The sequence below is a fragment of the Megalobrama amblycephala genome, linkage group LG11 (assembly GCF_018812025.1).
Source record: "Megalobrama amblycephala isolate DHTTF-2021 linkage group LG11, ASM1881202v1, whole genome shotgun sequence".
NCBI classification, from domain to species: Eukaryota; Metazoa; Chordata; class Actinopteri; order Cypriniformes; family Xenocyprididae; genus Megalobrama; species Megalobrama amblycephala.
In genome coordinates, this window is record NC_063054.1 from 22,302,347 (window position 1) to 22,319,919 (window position 17,573).

Sequence of the window (17,573 nt, forward strand, 5' to 3'; positions counted from 1 at the left end):
TAGGGGAAGTAGTTTTAAAGTCACATGACAATGTAGCAAGGAGTCACCACTACAGTTTCAAAATCGCCCTAGTGACCAGTGAGGGCAAGCAGAAGGCAAAATACCTTCTGTGCGAGTTCAGTGAAGACGTTAGCAAGAACGGACAGCAGCTTTCCGGTGGTACGGTGAGCTCCCATTAGTACGGCCAGATAATACCTCACCAACTCAGAATACAGACACAGCAAGGGCTCCAAACGCACCACACTCCTACACGCCTCTTTCAGTTCCTTCATATAAAACATTAAATACACATTTCAGCTTATTTTCAAACATGAACTATTTACAAATAATACTGTTTGTATATGTGATGTGCAACTGACCTGTAGTTGGTGGGGCTTACAGTCGTCCCTGTATGATCGAAGTCTCTCCAGCAGCTCTGTCACGACACCATTGACCTCTGGTAATGAGAGACTGGACACGTCTCCACTCAGGTCTTCTTCCAGTAACCTGCTCAAGTGTCCTGGTTTTAAAAGCTCCTCTGCCACCTCTGAGTCACTCTCTAGAGAAACACACAAAATGAGCACACACACACAAACAGATCTCCCTCAAACATGCTCTATGTAAAATCCTGGGTGAATTCCCACCTTTCTTGCATTCCGACTGTTGATCCTCCTGCTTTTCTCTCTCATTCCTCTTAACAAGGGTCTGAACCGCACACAGAATCATGTTTATTGCTTTCTCCAACTGCCCGGAGAACTCAACAGAAAATAGATGGGAACGTCCTGCATGCAAACAAGAAAAAAATGGGATGAATAAAAGAAGAGGATAAATGTGGATCAGTATAGACTACACTCATGCTATCCTTAATAATGACAAAAATTCTAATGAAAGCAAGATGATTTTATAATAAACCAACATTTGACCACTGGCACAAACCCCATTAATGAGGGTGTAATTTTCTGTCAACCAGTGTTACTTTAGCATTATATGTATACTATTACAGAATTTATAAATATTTTGAATTAGCTTTTATTTTCATTTTCGCAATTTTCATTTTAATTTTAGTCTAATTTAGTTTTGTTTGGCTTTTCTCATTTTCATAATTTAATAGTTCAAGTCATTTTAGTACTTCAGCAAACTTATTTTTATTTCAGTTAGTTGCAGAGGCAACATTTCTTATTTTTAAGTTTAAGTTTTTCACCTAATATTTAGGGGTTCAAGTGCGTACCGCTGAAACCCTATTGTGATTGTTAGGATTTTTTATTCTTATTCTTATTATTATGCTGTAAAACAGATCATGCAGACCAAACCGTAAGGCCTAGAGACTTGAAATTTGGCCAGATAGGTCTCAATTTGGTAGGATGGTAGGTGTCAACATTGACAAAGTATCGCCCCAATCAGCCTGATGGTGGCGCTACAGTGACTAAATTTTTTTTTGACAAAAATGGCCATAACTTTTGAATCCTGTCACAGACTCAATTGTCTTATATCATTGGAATCCTTGGGTCAAGATGAACAAATGCATTTCATTTCCGTTACGAAAATTTTTCCACCAAATTGGATTTTGTCCAAAACCTACTTTTGCAAACTAGTTATATATTTTATTTCATAACTTTCATTTTAGTTAACAATAACAACACTGATGTCAACGTATTTCCTATTGAAAGAGAAATTTGGAAACAGGAGGAACTCTGTGATCTTACGTTTCTGTGACTGTCTGATAGAGAGCAGGTGAGTCTTCCAGGTGGTGAACTCTGTGAGGCAGGTTTCAACCTCCTTCCTTACAGTCTGGAGACCGCGGATAAGGGCAGGCTGGGTATGGAGGACCAGAACCCCATCAGGAATAAAGAGCTGTTCTAGAACCGGCATCTGGCCAACCACAATGCCCAGCCGGTCCAGAGAGGAACAGCAAAGTGTGAAGTGATCCCTGAGATGATGAGACAGAAGATAAATGCATAATCATGCATGGTGTCATAAGTATAAAGGGAGGTGGATTTAAACCAGAGGAATAAACTAAAGAGGGATAAGGGGCAATATCTAGCTAGAAAAAAAATTTATTCACAATAGAAATGTTCATGATTTCTAGGCCTCAACAAATAAAATAAATAAACAATAAAATAAAATAAAATAAAAAATTCAAACACACACAAAAAATATATTTTTTTAATTTATGCAAGATCATTGTTTGCACTTCCTGAACATAATTGAACAGTTCAATTCAAGTGTTTCTCTGACTCACCAGCTATGGATAACTCTTTCTGTGGATTCCTGGGCCAATCCATCCAGCTTCTCTTTCAGGTCTTTCACTTCCTTCATCAGATTCTCCACCTTTTGCTCCACCTCTTTCCAAGCCTGCTCCCCTCTCCGCAGCAAACACGCCTGTGGCTGGATGTGCGGGGCCAGGGGAGATGGGTGGCTCAGTGTGGCTTGACCCTGCACAACTTCCCCCTCCCTGGTCTCAGTGGGTGCTGCAGAAGAACCTTCAGGACAGCACTGGAGGATCCAAGAGAGCTGCTGGAGCACGACAGAGCAGTGCAGCGTTGAAGACTGAGCCCGGGTGATCCAGTGCTGGAGAGGCACCTGAGGAGGGAGACCGCTGGCATCATCTCCAGCGCCAGCTGTGTGGGACTGGATGCTCTTGACATTGTCGATTAATTTCCTGTTGTTTTAAACAGAAAACATGCAATTCTCTATCTTAATATATTTTACAATGACAAGGCTGAATTTTCAGCATCATTACTCCAGTCTTCAGTGTCACGTCATACTTCAGAAACCATTCTAATATGCTGATTTGGTGCTAAAGAAACATTTATTATTATCAATGTTGAAAACTCTGCTTAATATTTTTGTGGAAACCATGATACATTTTTGTTGAATATTTGATGAATAGAAAGTTGAAAAGAACAGCATTTACTTGAAATAGAAATCTTTTGCAACAATGTGTCTTTACTGTCATTTTTGATTAATTTAATGCATTCTTGCTTATTATAAGTATTAATTTTTTCATCTTAAAAAAAAAAAAAAAAAAAAAAAAAACTTTAGAATGGTTGTGTGTCTAATGTATCTTGAAAGGACAGTACCTCAGATTGACCCAGTGCTCTGTGAGTCCGGCAAGTCTTCGTCTTTGCCTCAGCAAAAGTTTAAACAGGTGAGAGGAGAAACCTCGACATCGCTCTATATTTCCCAACCCAAGCTCCTAGAAAGACAAATAAATAAATAAAAAACAATCCCTTAATGCAGCACTCAGACAACATGAAACCAACAAAGCACAACTAACATGAACATCAAATCTAAAGCAGAAATGTAATTTTGCTGAATATATATCGGAGCTGATTTAAGGCCCTCACCTTAACAGCACTTTGTAATGCTGTCAGCATGGCGTTGCGCCTAGCCCAGGATCGATAGAAATACTTCTCACAGCCTTCCCATGCGTTCGTCATCTCAGCAAATAACCTGTCAACATTAATTACTATCAAAATCAGGCTCTGACTCTCAGCTCTATGGAAGACACTAGTCTGTAGATGATGGTTACGTACGTGTGCTCTGTGTTGTCCTGTGTCTTGACTGCAGACAGTGCTATCTTCATCTCCACTGGCTGCAGACACAGTGTCTCCTCTGGGTCTGCAGTACGACCCCAGTTCAGACCCTTACGGTAGGACAGACCTAGAGAGAAACAAAACCCAATCATTTAGCTGTCTACATACAGTTCAGACCACAATATCAGCTTTTATAAAGCACTATTTACCAGGATTATAATTTATAGAAAAAAGGAAGAAATGTTTGAACACATAAAATAAACAAAAGTTTATAATTGTAATTGTTAGTTTACTTTATTATTATTTTTCTTCTTATATAAGGGGGTCTATAGCAGCCCTATGAACCGTACATCGTAAAAATCAGAAATTTGGCACAGTTATAGACCTTATGTAGCCCCGCCCCTTTTCAGCGCTGCGCTCGTTGTCTTTTGACTTCCGGCTTGTATTTCCACAACGATCTTGTATTTATGAATGAACTGCTCATTTTAAAATCTTCCCGGTCTACTGACATTTGTTAAGACATCTGCTTTAAACATATCAATGCTCATGATAACTTTCATTAACTCTACAACAGGTAAATCCACTTCACCAGTTAATTATTCTTATTCTTATTTCCATAGAAATATACAGGGCTACCGCAAAACCGGAAGTTCAAAGACAATATTCTAAAGATGGCGGCGCGCTTGTTTCTCCTGAAAATAAGGTCTATAGAGGTGGTCCAGATTAGTAAACTGACTAACTTTAGGGTCTCTAGGGCCAACTCTATAACATCATCACCGGTTCAAAAATTCACTTTTCAAATGGTTGTAACTTTTGAACCCTTAAACCATTGAAACTTAGCACACTTGATTTGTCTCAATGCTGATCACACTCAACATCTTACATTAAGACTCCACTCATTAGAGTAGTTGCCATTTTGAAAAGTTCAGTTTTTCACTACTCTAATTCTTATGAAAATGGCTTAGATGATCTTTGGACAAAGCTGCACAGAAAGAAGAACAGATTATAACTTTTGAGCAGTTTGTCAGGAAATCATGATCTTGGTGTCTATGGATCCCTTGTGTAATGCCAAATATGTGGTATTCATGTGTGGATACCGATTTTGGTAGAATTGGATGAACCATTGGTCTGCCATTTTGAAATTTGTCATAAATTGACACAAAATTTGGTAGAGCTCACTGACAGGACATCCTGAAGTTCCATGAGAATTTTCAACACAGCCCCACCTAGTGTTTCAGAGATATTAGTTTTTTTGCAATTTCTTTTTTTTTTTTCATTCTGTGCTCATTCTCACCTGAACTTCTGTTCATTTTGAGTTCATTCTCACCAGTACTTCTGAACCTATCTGATCATGTACATTCTATTTATTTCTTCTCTTTGTGTTCTTCTGGCTCTGCATTACTGTTGCTGACCCATATCGCTGCTTGCAGCTATATTTATAATGACTCTCATTATTTATTAAATATACTATTTATTATTATTATTAAATTAACAAATAACTAAACAATGACATGTTCTGTTCATGACCGACAACAAATTCTTTAATACTACAAGAAATGACTCAGACTGACCGATCTGTGCAAGCATCTTGAAGAGATCTGCTAGCGCTCTCTGTTTCTGCAGGAGGAAGTGTTTCACCTCTGCCTTCTGCTTCTCTGGCTCCATGCTACGGTCCACCGACAGGCTCTGCAGGGCTTGCACATTTGCAATTATCTCGGCTGGACAATAACAAATTGGAGAGAAAATTACATTTTCAGGTTCATGAGATTTTCACAATTCATACATCAAGTATGCCTTTAATAAGTCACAAACATAACCTTGAACATGTCGAGTAAGCTCTAGGTAGCCTGACTACAGCATATAAAGACAGCATAAAAGAATCTAGTTTAATAAGAAGAAGACAAGACAAAATAAACTCTTCTATGAAGTTACAGCCTTTGGATGAGGGCAAACAGTGATACCTGTGAACTGATCCAGGTCTTCTGAGAGCTCAGGCAGAGAGATCTTCTTTACCAGTTGCACACACAGCTTCTTCATCTTCCTCGTGAGGACAGGCAGACGGGCTTGGAGAGACGAGGGCTCTTTATCAGATGAGAGTTCCTCTGGACCGTCAGCCTAATGCATGAAAAGTGTTTAAATACAATATTCATTATCAGGAAATCCTCTAGAAGTTAAGATGTCATATTATATGCAAAGAAATTGTCTCATAGGCAAAGAGTTGAATTTAAAATGAAAATTACATTTTAAAATGAACTGAGTTGCTATTTCAGTTTGAGATTATGTTACCTGCAGATCTCTGCCCTTTCCAGGCAGGGCACCTTTCAGTGCTCGGTGAATCCTGTGCAGAGGAGTCTCCTCAGGCTGTGAATCCACATCATCCATGCTGTTGCTACTGCCCTGCTCCACCAGACAGGGGGTACATGGCTCCTTCAGCGCTGCCTCAAACTTCTTCACAAACTTAAATAGGGTCCTGATCACAGACACAATTTCATAATGTTATTTTTAAATCATTACAGCTAGTTTGAGGTCCATTGCTTAGCACTTTGTTATATAAACATTACATCTAGTCCGTTGAGTGCTGGAATGTAACAAACAAATAATGACATTATCATGCTGATGATGTGATTAAGCTGAAAATAAACTACATTCAAAACTTTGGGGTTGATAAGATTTTTAAAGGTTTTGAAAGAATGCTCTGATGCTCACCAAGGCTGCATTTATTTTAAAAATATTGTAGAAACAGTAATATTGTGAAATGAAATCTGAAATACAAAATATAATCCTGTGATGGCAAAGCTGCATTTTCAGCAGCCATTACTCCAGCCTTCAGTGTCACATGATCCTTCAGAAATCATTCTAATTGCTAGTTTTGTGCTCAAAAACATTTATTTGAAAGAAATCTTCAGTAACATTATAAATGTCTTGACTGTCACTTTTGATCAATTTAATTCCCAAAAAAACAAAAAAAACAAAACAAAAACAAAAATAATCTTTTAGTTTCACTCTCACCTGTGTGTCTTTTCCACTGACTGCTTGATGGACCAAAAACTGACATCATTCCACTTGGAGATTTTGACAAAGTCCTATATGTATCAAGATAAAGATTACATCAAATCAATAAGAGACCGGAAGATAAACCCCAAAATATATTGGACATCAGTCTTGTATGCTTTAGTGTCACCTACTTTGAGCTCTTTCTCTATAGGAGTCCTCAGCTGGGTGATCTTGGTCTGGATGCTCTCTGAGAACTGTGTGTAGTATTTGTAGAGATTCCACAGCAAACTGCAAAGTGAGTCTGTGAGGATGAAAGGACAAAGTCATTCATTTAATGTGGCCTGCAGTGGCATGCGGGTGGGGTCATCATTTTGACATACAACACTAATACACAAAGTAGCAAAGACGACAAAATAAAAACTGTACTGCATCAACATTGTATTGTTGCGTCTATGTTGGATATGGATGCTGCAATTCAAAGGTCATGAAATCACTCTGAAGTACATTTTGAAATCGAAATTGTACATTTGTGGCATTTATTCCATGTGTGTTAGTGATCTGTATGCAAGCCTACTCCTAAAGCTAGACAAAATAAACCATATCTTACCATGTCCTTCCTGCTTAGGAGCCAGCAGGACGTGGCAGTGAAAACCCAGCAACATGGATAAGCGGACAGAAAACTCTCCTAAGGTGGAGCCTTCAATGAAGGCCTGCAGTGTGGATGAGACTGACGAGAGGGAAATATCCTCCACACCATCATCTACTGGACAAAAAAAAAAAAAAAAAAAAGTGTGATACTATGCAAACACATTACATGGGATATATTGGAATTATTTATTGTACAATACAATGGAGGGGGAGGAATCATTTTACTACATATATAAAAGTGCAAGTCAGTCACCATGTCTGGTGTTTGTCCTCTGCTCCTGTAGGTATTTCTCTATGAGTTGGTAGATGGACAACCAGTGCTTGGTTGAATTCTCAGCATGGCGCTTCAGTGCGTTATCAAGGCTGCTCGACCAGCAGCTGCAGAGATACACAAGTTGAAACCAGTCACACCAACATGTTGCAGACTATTGCAACCTATCAGGCTTTACACACTGTATTTAATTTGTAAATATTAAAATAACACTGATAAATACACATTGGCCTGGTTTCACAGACAGGCTCGGACAAGGCCAGGATTAGGCCTTAGTTCAATTAGGACATTTAAGTAGCTTTTATAATTGTGGCTTAGAAAGATACATTGCTGGTGTGAGACACCACAATTTGTCTTGAGACAAAACAATGGCAATGACATATTTTAAAGGTGCCGAAGAACATGTTTTCAAAAGATGTATTATAAGTCTTAAGTGTCCCCTGAATGTGTCTGTGAAGTTTCAGCTCAAAATACCCCATAGTTTTTTTATTATTAATTTTTTTAACTGCCTATCATTATAAATGCTCCGATTCAGGGTACGCGGCCCCTTTAAATCTCGTGCTCTACGCCCCAAGAGCTCGCATTTGCCTTAAACACCATAAACAAACTTCACACAGCTAATATAACCCTCAAAATGAATCTTTACAAAGTGTTCGTCATGCAACATGTCTAATCGCGTAAGTATAGTATTTATTTGGATGTTTACATTTGATTCTAAAAGAGTTTGATAGTGCTCTGTGGCTAAAGCTAACATTACACACTGTTGGAGAGATTTATAAAGAATGAAGTTGTTTATGCATTATACAGACTGCAAGTGTTTAAAAAATGAAAATAACGACAGTCTTGTCTCTGTGAATACAGTAAGAAACGATGGTAACTTTAACCACATTTAACAGTACATTAGCAACATGCTAATGAAACATTTAGAAAGACAATTTACAAATATCACTAAAAATATCATGTAATCATAGATCATGTCAGTTATTATCGCTCCATCTGCCATTTTTCGCTGTTGTTCTTGCTTGCTTACCTGCACAACGTCTGATGATTCAGCTGTGCACATCCAGACGTTAATACTGCCTGCCCTTGTGTAATGCATTGAACATGAGCTGGCATATGCAAATATTGGGGTCGTACATATTAATGATCCCGACTGTTACGTAACAGTCGGTGTTATGTTGAGATTCGCCTGTTCCTCGGAGGTCGTTTAAACAAATGAGATTTATATAAGAAGGAGGAAACAGTGGAGTTTGAGACTCACTGTATGTCATTTCCATGTACTGAACTCTTGTTATTCAACTATGCCGAGGTAAATTCAATTTTTGAATCTAGGGCACCTTTAAGATATGTCAGTGCAAGTTGCTTTCAGTTAAAACAGCTCAAATATACATTTTAGTCTGGGACTAGGCTTAAGCCTTGTCTGTGAAACCAGGGGATTATGTATTTATTTATTATACACTTACTTGAGCTCAAGTTTTCTCCACTGAATGATAAGTTGTGTGATAGCTTCCAGCTCATTCCTTAGAGACACTGCCCGGCTAGCATTGTTTTCCCAGTCCTGTGAGGAAAAATGAGAGAAGAGCTGCTCTCAAACTAATATCATGGCTTAAGATGTGCACAAATGGCCAGTACACTACTGACTAGAGTTTTAAGGATATACGTGCATAAACTGATTCCTCTACCTGTGCTTTGCTGAGCAGGATCTCCAAACCATTTAGGAACTTTGCCAGAGGGCTGGAAAGACTGAATGCTAATATCCTCTCTATCACCATCGTGATCTGTGACACATAATACCATAGAGAGGTGTTAAGAGAAACAGTCAAAAGCTTTATCAAGCAAACATACTTTCAATTAGGTTACATCTCAAATGTTAAATGTTCACCTGAACAAGAGCGGGGTGTTCAGGCCAGTCGCTGAGGCGCTGTTTCACGGCCTTACTCAGCTGTTCTAGCCCTGGCAGACAGATCCGGGCCTGACTCATGTTAGGTTCTGTGTAGAAGTCATACGGCCCATCATTCTGCAGAATCAGTTTAGCTGGACCCCCTGAACCGCTAACTGTGTTTTGGAGAAGAGTGCTGAGGAGGAGCTGAGAGCCCATCAACTTAGGGTCCACTTCACAGTCTGAGAGAGAAGGGGAGAAACAGGGAAAGGTTAGATGACAAGATGCATTGGGACTGTGGTTTTGTGATCTGCATAAAATGATGCCTCCATACCCATTAGATGGTAGAAGCGGGCTATCAGTGGAGCTGTGATTTGATAGGATGAAACCAGGGCACTGATGTGGTGTTTGGTGTGATTGGTTGGCGAGTTGGGCTGGTACCAAAGTGACTGAGCGTAAGACAAGCAGAGACTCTGATGGACCTGGACCACTATGCTCATGCTGCTGACCAACATAAAGCTGCTTGTCTCACTAGATGACGACTCCATATCTGCATCATCATCCTCTATGATTATTGGCTGATCGAGACTGGGTTCTGAAGTGATATCAGAAAAATCCTGTGGAGAAAACACATTATTGGCCAAAGTATAAAGTCTTACTGATCTGACAACTATGGAAAGGGCAACAAAACATGCAAATGTGTGTGAACAGATTAAAACACATAAAAACAAATGACTATTTTAGTCTATGTTAACCTTGTGGTAGGATGGAAAAGAGCGCCTGAACTCCCTCTCCTCCTGCTGGTCCTCTGTTAGGCCTGAACCGTGCAGACGAGAACGGCTGCGATACAGACTGGCTTCCATCTGCTCTTTTTCTCTCGCTCTCTTCTCCTGCTCGTCCCACTCATTCACTATAGCCTGAACAAAACACAAAATCATTTTTGTAAAAATCACAACATAGTGTGCTCACAAAAGCTGCTTTGTGAATATGTATTGTGAAAGGCGCTAAAAAAAAAAATTCAACTGAAAATGTTTCTCTGCAGGTTTACACATCTAATAGTAATAGTGACTAGGAAAAAAACTTTGAGTAAATATTTTCCTGAATAGATAATATTCTTGGATTTAAAACAAATAATGTTAACACTATTTTACAGTGTCCTTATTAAATGTTAAATGTAGTTACTATAGTAATAACTGTGAGTTATTATGCATAATTACATGCAACTAACCCTAAACCGTAACCTAAAATCGTAACCCTACAGTAAATACACGTAGTTAATTAGTATTAAATCATTACTTAAGTGTATATAAATTAATTATTCTAAAATTATAACCAGTATATATATATATATATATATATATATATATATATATATATATATATATATATATATATATTACATCAAAACTTTACTTAAAGCAAAACTTGAAATCCAAAAATTTAACTAAGTGAATAGTTATAAAATAATAATACAATTACTAAAACAGAAATAAAGCTATATAGAAATAAAATAATAAAAATCACAAAAATTAAACAAAAATTAAAACTGAAAATATAAAAATAAAAGCTAATTCAAAATAATAATAAATACTTTAATACTACAATATAAAATATTAAAATAACACTGATATATACACATTATGTATTTATTTATTTATTATAAAAAAGTTTGACACCACATTAAAAATCTGAGATCCAAAATCAAACTGAAATTAAATTCAAAACCTTTAAGACTTCCTCCTGTCATGTTCTTGACAGGTTTTATTGTTGGGGATTCTGTACTTCATATCTCACCTGGCAAACATGTCTGAAGAGTTTTAGCGTCTCTCCACTGAGATGTCCGGCACTTAGCGTGTGACTCTGTATGTAGAGCAGCGCATTCAACAGCAACACTGCATGATCTGGGATCACGCGGCTGACCTCTATCGCTGGCAAATGCTTTCCCAGGCCCTTTAACATATGCATGCATTCCCTTGAACACAGGTAGTCTGCACAGGCCAGATCAGAGGATGCCGCTGGACTTGGAAAAGCTAGCATAGTGGACACGAGACGCGTCAGACCTGGTTGGGCAGTCATTGTGGAGGACACCTGAGATGCCAAGAGTCGCATGCCATGCTGCACCTGCAGAATTGCTGCCCTCAGGGGCACCACCACATCAGGGTAGAGCGGGTACTCCTCAACCAGACGCTGGGAAAAACGGTGCTGTGAAGCCTGCCAGACGGCCTCCTCCTTCAACAAACCTTGAATACCCAGCCTGGATTTTGGCCCAGGAGCTTGTAAGGCCTTTAGGAGGTGGGAAAGCAGGTCACCCACTGCAGCTGGTTGGCCGATGCTGCACAGATAGTGCTGGAGTTCCTGATATAGGTGACCATATTGGGGGTCAGGGGGGCGGCAGGCTTGTTTACGACTCAGTTCACAAATCTGCTCCTTCACCTGCTGCATACGGATCCACAAATACCTAAAAAAAAAAAAACCCCACACAAAAGAGTTTTCAACATCAAATTGGAAGTCCGTAGAGATAAACCCGATATTAAAATTCTTGCCAACAAAGATAAGCAAATAATTTTTTCAAGTTGTGTCTGATAACCGATACATAGCCAAATAAATTTAAGGATTCACTTGAAGTATAACATGACAGCAAAGGTAATCTAAATGTAAAAATAGGGGAGATGAGCAAATCCAGTATCGGTTGACAATTGCTGAAAATCTTTAATAACGGCCGATAACTGATAAGGTGCTGCTATCCATACAAATCTGCATAGTAGACTGTAAAAACAGGGAAATTGATATTGGCTGAAAATCCCGATAACTGACATGGTGCCAATATCTTGTGCATCCATGCAAATCTGCGTAGTAGGTTGTGAAAACAGGGGCATAAACAATTAAATATCAAATATCGGTGGAGACTTGTTCAAAATCTCTAATATCAGCCAATAACTGATCTAGTACAACGTCTCGTGCATCCGCTAAAAATTGCATAGTAGACTGTACCAGAAGTAATGGAAGCTGGATGTTTTGTTACCTGATGCGAGGATGCTGGAAGCTGTCAGTTGTGCTACTCTCCTCAAGCTCCGCCCCTGTGAGCAGCTGTGAGGAGAGACTCCGCCCTCTCCACTCTTCCTGTAACAAAGCAAGCTGAGAGAGACAAAGACAGTCATCTTAAGTTGTCTTGCATTTGTAGATGAAAGGTTGCAATAGGTTTTTAGAATTAGCCACTTGCGAGCTTCTTACCTCCTCTTGTGCATAGCGGAGTTTATACCCCCTTTTTACTGCAGGATCAAAAATTGTTTGTGGAGCCCAAACTTGGATTTGCAGCAAACCCATATTCACCCAGAAAACTCCAGAGCGGGCAAGCTGGACCGAATCCTGTGCCCGGTTGTGTGCAAACTGTGTCAAGCATGTGACTAATGTATCCAGAAAGCCCTCTGGTAGCAGGTTTTCAGGTAGGCCTTCTCTGAGGGCGATCTGAATCTCCTGGGCAGCACCAATGGGGTCCTGGCCTTCAGTTAGACTGTCACAGGATTCTGCATAGCTCTCCTGTAAACCTGGAGACAACAGCTCAGAGAGCGACTGCAGCTGTCTACGCAACACAAGTCCTTGCAACCTACAGTCAGTTAATCTACAGAGAATGAGAGAAGGAATGAGAGACAGAACAATAAAAATTAATCATTGCACAATAGAAATGACATTGAAAATATATGAAAAAGTTAAATAAAAAATATAAAACAAAATAATATTATAATATTAAAATGCCATACTGTACTAAAATTTTCAAAATCCAACATGACATGTATCCATGTTTCTCAACTAGGTATGATATGTGGTCTCTACCTGAAGTCAGCAAGCTCAGGCATAGCCATATTATCCCAGATCACAGCACTCAGATCTTGTAGCTGCCCGGTTCTCTCTCTCCACTCGCCCAGGGTCACCCGTGATGATGACAGGAGGTGTGACCCTGATGGATCCCATCGGCCGCCAACATCAGTGTTGCTCAGAACTCCCAGCATGCAGCGGGACCACACTGCACGACTCAGCATGCCAGGACCCTTCATATCAACAAACATCACAGCAAGGTTATTTATACATGTTAAATAACATGTTAAATACAAAAAACAAAACAAAAAAGCACTTAATATTTATAGCTCTTCCTCCACAAACACACACACACCGTATCAGATGGTCCCAACAGTGATCTGGAGCTCATGTGCTCCTCAGGGTTCAGTGGATTCCACTTCAGCCAACGGTCAGGGTCAGAGGTCACACTGCTGCTCCATAATGCTGCCAGTGTCTCAGACAGCAGCTCACACCACACCAGCGGCAGCTCCTCCACGGGCTGGTGAGGGAATTAAAACAAGAATGAAAAATGAGATGAACTGAAATTCATATATTAGTCCCTAGTGAAGCATGTGATTCTCAGAAAACGTAGAAATACATAAATTATCTATAAAGAATTCCTAAGTCAAACTTATAAACTTAAAAAATGTTTAACAAAAGTCATTTGTATTGTTATAATAAATGTAACAAATCAGTTGAAGCTTGTCAAATATGATTAAACATTAATTTTATTATTAAACAAAATTAAACATGGTCATTCATAATAACACCAGAATGATTATAATAAAGGTGTTTTGACAGACCCTCTCAGTGCCTAGCAGGAACCAGAGAGGCTGCAGCTGTCGGATGTTCATGGGAGTCGACTGCATACAGAAACGCAGATGGTTAGAGAAGGACCTGCGCAGACCATCTTCTGCCTTTTTATTGCCTCTGTAAAGCAAAATATATAACACAATATAAATAAACACAGAACAAAAAACACCTTATTAAACAGCCTTGCTACAAGATCCTACTTCTTTGCAAAATCAAGTGCCAATTTCAAGTTTTGTTGTTAACTAAATCTATTAAAAATATTTTTTTATAATTTAAATAAAAAAAAAAAAAAAAGATGAAAAACTTCAACATAAAAAAGAAAGAAAATTAGAAATTCTGCCTGGCAACTAACTGAAATCAAATAAATTTAAGGTGAAGTACTAAGATTACTAAAACTTCAACTCAAATAAAAATAAATTCAAACTAATAATAGAAATATATTTAAAACTTATAAAAATGACAAAAAGCACAACACAATTACTAAAACAATTTTCATGAAAACTGAACATAAAAATAAAATCTAATTCAAAATATTAATACTATAATAGTAAAATAACAGTGTCAATGTCACTAACCTGCCAAATACTTGTTTTATAATAGTTAATAATTTAATAAACATCATCATACCCTGGTGTGACTGACAGGTACAGCAGGTCTGTGGTGACTTTCATCTGGTTAAGTACCGCCAGCTCCTCCAGCGCTGGCCACAGTTGAGCCCTGCGTGCAAGCTGCAGTAACACCTCCCTGCCTGGTGCGGCACTGTCTCCCACTTCCTCCTCATTATCTTCAGACAGAGAGTCCAGCAGGCCACAGGAAGCCATATGACCCTGCTGCTGATCCACACAGCTCACAAGCCTCTCCAGGACACCTGGATAGAAAGATTAATACATTCTGTGTTATTAAACTAAGGTGTCAGGGTTTGCCTGGTTGTATGGTCTAGCACTAACATCTAATGCCCAAAATTCTTAAGAATTAGTCAAAAATATAAGGTAAACTTTTAAATGTAAGCTTTACCTGAGTTCTGAGGCTCCAGCAGAACGTTGGCCTGAAGCACCAGACCCCAAGCTTCCAGCAGAGCCTCTTTTGAGTCAATACCCATGGCCACACCACGGAGACGAGACACCTCTTGTTTCCATAGTGATGCGAGGCTGCTGTCGAGGCGCAGGTCCCTAACATCCAATGCCCTGCACAGCACTCGCAAACGGGCTGCACATTCAGCCACCGCCTCCAGCTGCACAGAAAAGATTGAGGGATTATTTTAGGTCAGTTAGAATGGAGGATTGAAATAAATACTTCTGATACTTTTGATAGAATTTCTCCATTTATTTTTGGGTGCTTGCCTCTTTTTATTTATATTAGACATACAAAACCATTCAAAAGTTTGGGGTAAGATTTTCATTTTATTTTATTTTTTTTTAAAGGTGCCCTAGAACTTAAAAAAAAAAAAAAAAGATGTAATATAAGTCTAAAGTGTCCCCTGAATGTGTCTGTGAAGTTTCAGCTCAAAATACCCCATATATATTTTTTTAATTCATTTTTTTAACTGCCTATTTTGGGGCATCATTATAAATGAGCCGATTCAGGGCTACTGGCCCTTTAATTCTCGTGCTCCACGCCCCAAGAGCTTGTGCTTGCCTTGAACAGTGCATAAACAAAGTTTACACAGCTAATATAACCCTCAAATGGAGCTTTACAAAGTGTTCGTCATGCATGCGGCATGCATGCGTCGGATTATGTGAGTATTGTATACTGTTATATTGTTTACATCTGATTCTGAATGAATTTGAGGCTGTGCTCCGTGGCTAACGGCTAATGCTACACTGTTGGAGAGATCTATAAAGAATGAAGTTGTGTTTATGAATTATACAGACTGCAAGTGTTTAATAATGAAAATAGCGACGGCTCTTGTCTCCGTGAATACAGTAAGAAACGATGGTAACTTTAACCACATTTAACAGTACATTAGCAACATGCTAACGAAACATTTAGAAAGACAGTTTACAAATATCACTAAAAATATCATGATATCATGGATCATGTCAGTTATTATTGCTCCATCTGCCATTTTTCGCTATTGTTCTTGCTTGCTTACCTAGTCTGTTGATTCACCTGTGCAAATCCAGACGTTACTGGCTGCCCTTGTCTAATGCCTTTCATAATGTTGGGAACATGGGCTGGCATATGCAAATACTGGGGCGTACACCCCGACTGTTACATAACAGTCGGTGTTATGTTGAGATTCGCCTGTTCTTCGGAGGTCTTTTAAACAAATGAGATTTATATAAGAAGGAGGAAACAATGGAGTTTGAGACTCACTGTATGTCATTTCCATGTACTGAACTCTTGTTATTTGACTATGCCAAGATAAATTCAATTTTTCATTCGAGGGCACCTTTAAAGGAATTAATACCATTTATTTAGAAAGAACATATTAAATTGATCTAAGGTGACAGTAAAGAGATTTATAATGTTACAAAAGTACTGATAATAAGAAATGAAATGTTTCTTGAGCAGCAAATCAGCATATTAGAATGATTTCTGAAGGATCATGAGACACTGAAGACTGGAGTAATGGAATAAATTATGGAATGGAATGTAAAAAAAAGGTTTTAAAATATTGAAATAAAAAAAGTTATTTTAAATTGCAATAATATTTATATACTGCTGTATTTTAGATCAAATAAATGCAACTTTTTTTTCACCATTCACAGACCTTTTGAACACAAATATATACAACTATCCATATTCTATATATTGCCTAACCTTGAACGGCAGTGGCTTTCCTAATGTCTTCTGAATGCCCTTCAGAGCAGAGGCCACAGCCACGGAGCTGGAAAGTGTGTTCTGGATGGCCATGGAGATGGTGTGTAATTCCTGTTGGCCTCTGAAATTAACATATTCATATATACATATAAAACAAACACTAAAGAGAACATTACATTTTTTTACCATGTAATAAGTCCATTACTCACTCATAGTCACTATCCCCCATCAAAAGCTGAGGCAGCCGCAAAATTAAGTTTTTGTGCACCCACTGCCAGTGCAGGGACAGCACACACACCCCCCGTGTATCCGCAGACAGAGAGTTACACACTAGCCAGAAACGATCCCTCCACTGCAGCAGCTGCAGGATCTGGACACACAATCACATCACTGTAAACCAACTGCAGAACAGAGCAGCGTGGCTATAATGAAACCGCTCTGAGGAACAAGGTTCTGACCTCAAACATGAGGTGGTCAGAGATGTAGGGCTGGCCAGACTGCACGGCTTGCAGTACGAATGAATCCCACACGTCAAAAAACGAGCGCAGGTGGACCAACACTGGATGCGGCAGGTGCCCTATGTCCACTGTCCCTATAAAACCCAAATATATATATTATATATATATATATATATATATATATATATATATATATATATATATATATATATATATATATGTGAATAGTCACATACAACTTAGTGTTTTCACGTCTCTTGGAAGTGTTTGAGTACCTTTTGAGAAGGCTGTGGCAAGTCTAAGGGCACTGTTATGAGGTGACGTATTTCCAGCACTGCTGTTAATAGCTGCTCTTTCCTCTCGGTCCATCAGCAATATGATTCTTAAAAACATAAAAC

General features: G+C 38.8%; 1 protein-coding gene across 2 annotated transcripts in view; it reads right to left on the minus strand.

Annotated features, from left to right (window-relative positions):
- The window catches only part of mdn1 (midasin AAA ATPase 1), a 65,212-nt gene that overhangs the window by 13,674 nt on the left and 33,965 nt on the right, over positions 1-17,573 (minus strand). The window contains exons 52-83 of one of the 2 annotated variants that reach the window (XM_048206751.1): positions 17,451-17,557; positions 17,176-17,309; positions 16,927-17,087; positions 16,718-16,838; positions 14,969-15,185; positions 14,582-14,822; positions 13,945-14,071; positions 13,476-13,640; positions 13,139-13,353; positions 12,539-12,926; positions 12,330-12,442; positions 11,102-11,765; positions 10,063-10,224; positions 9,642-9,924; positions 9,311-9,549; positions 9,111-9,206; positions 8,892-8,986; positions 7,411-7,535; positions 7,117-7,269; positions 6,701-6,810; positions 6,525-6,598; positions 5,802-5,985; positions 5,477-5,630; positions 5,087-5,233; positions 3,516-3,642; positions 3,327-3,432; positions 3,060-3,175; positions 2,219-2,638; positions 1,683-1,906; positions 624-761; positions 360-538; positions 105-266 (exon numbers count right to left, since the gene is read on the minus strand). In XM_048206751.1, coding sequence (XP_048062708.1) covers positions 105-266; positions 360-538; positions 624-761; positions 1,683-1,906; positions 2,219-2,638; positions 3,060-3,175; positions 3,327-3,432; positions 3,516-3,642; positions 5,087-5,233; positions 5,477-5,630; positions 5,802-5,985; positions 6,525-6,598; positions 6,701-6,810; positions 7,117-7,269; positions 7,411-7,535; positions 8,892-8,986; positions 9,111-9,206; positions 9,311-9,549; positions 9,642-9,924; positions 10,063-10,224; positions 11,102-11,765; positions 12,330-12,442; positions 12,539-12,926; positions 13,139-13,353; positions 13,476-13,640; positions 13,945-14,071; positions 14,582-14,822; positions 14,969-15,185; positions 16,718-16,838; positions 16,927-17,087; positions 17,176-17,309; positions 17,451-17,557 — 5,947 coding nt within the window. Of the gene's footprint in view, positions 1-104; positions 267-359; positions 539-623; positions 762-1,682; positions 1,907-2,218; positions 2,639-3,059; positions 3,176-3,326; positions 3,433-3,515; positions 3,643-5,086; positions 5,234-5,476; positions 5,631-5,801; positions 5,986-6,524; positions 6,599-6,700; positions 6,811-7,116; positions 7,273-7,410; positions 7,536-8,891; positions 8,987-9,110; positions 9,207-9,310; positions 9,550-9,641; positions 9,925-10,062; positions 10,225-11,101; positions 11,766-12,329; positions 12,443-12,538; positions 12,927-13,138; positions 13,354-13,475; positions 13,641-13,944; positions 14,072-14,581; positions 14,823-14,968; positions 15,186-16,717; positions 16,839-16,926; positions 17,088-17,175; positions 17,310-17,450; positions 17,558-17,573 lie in introns of both variants that reach the window. The other variant, XM_048206750.1, reaches the window with a different exon arrangement.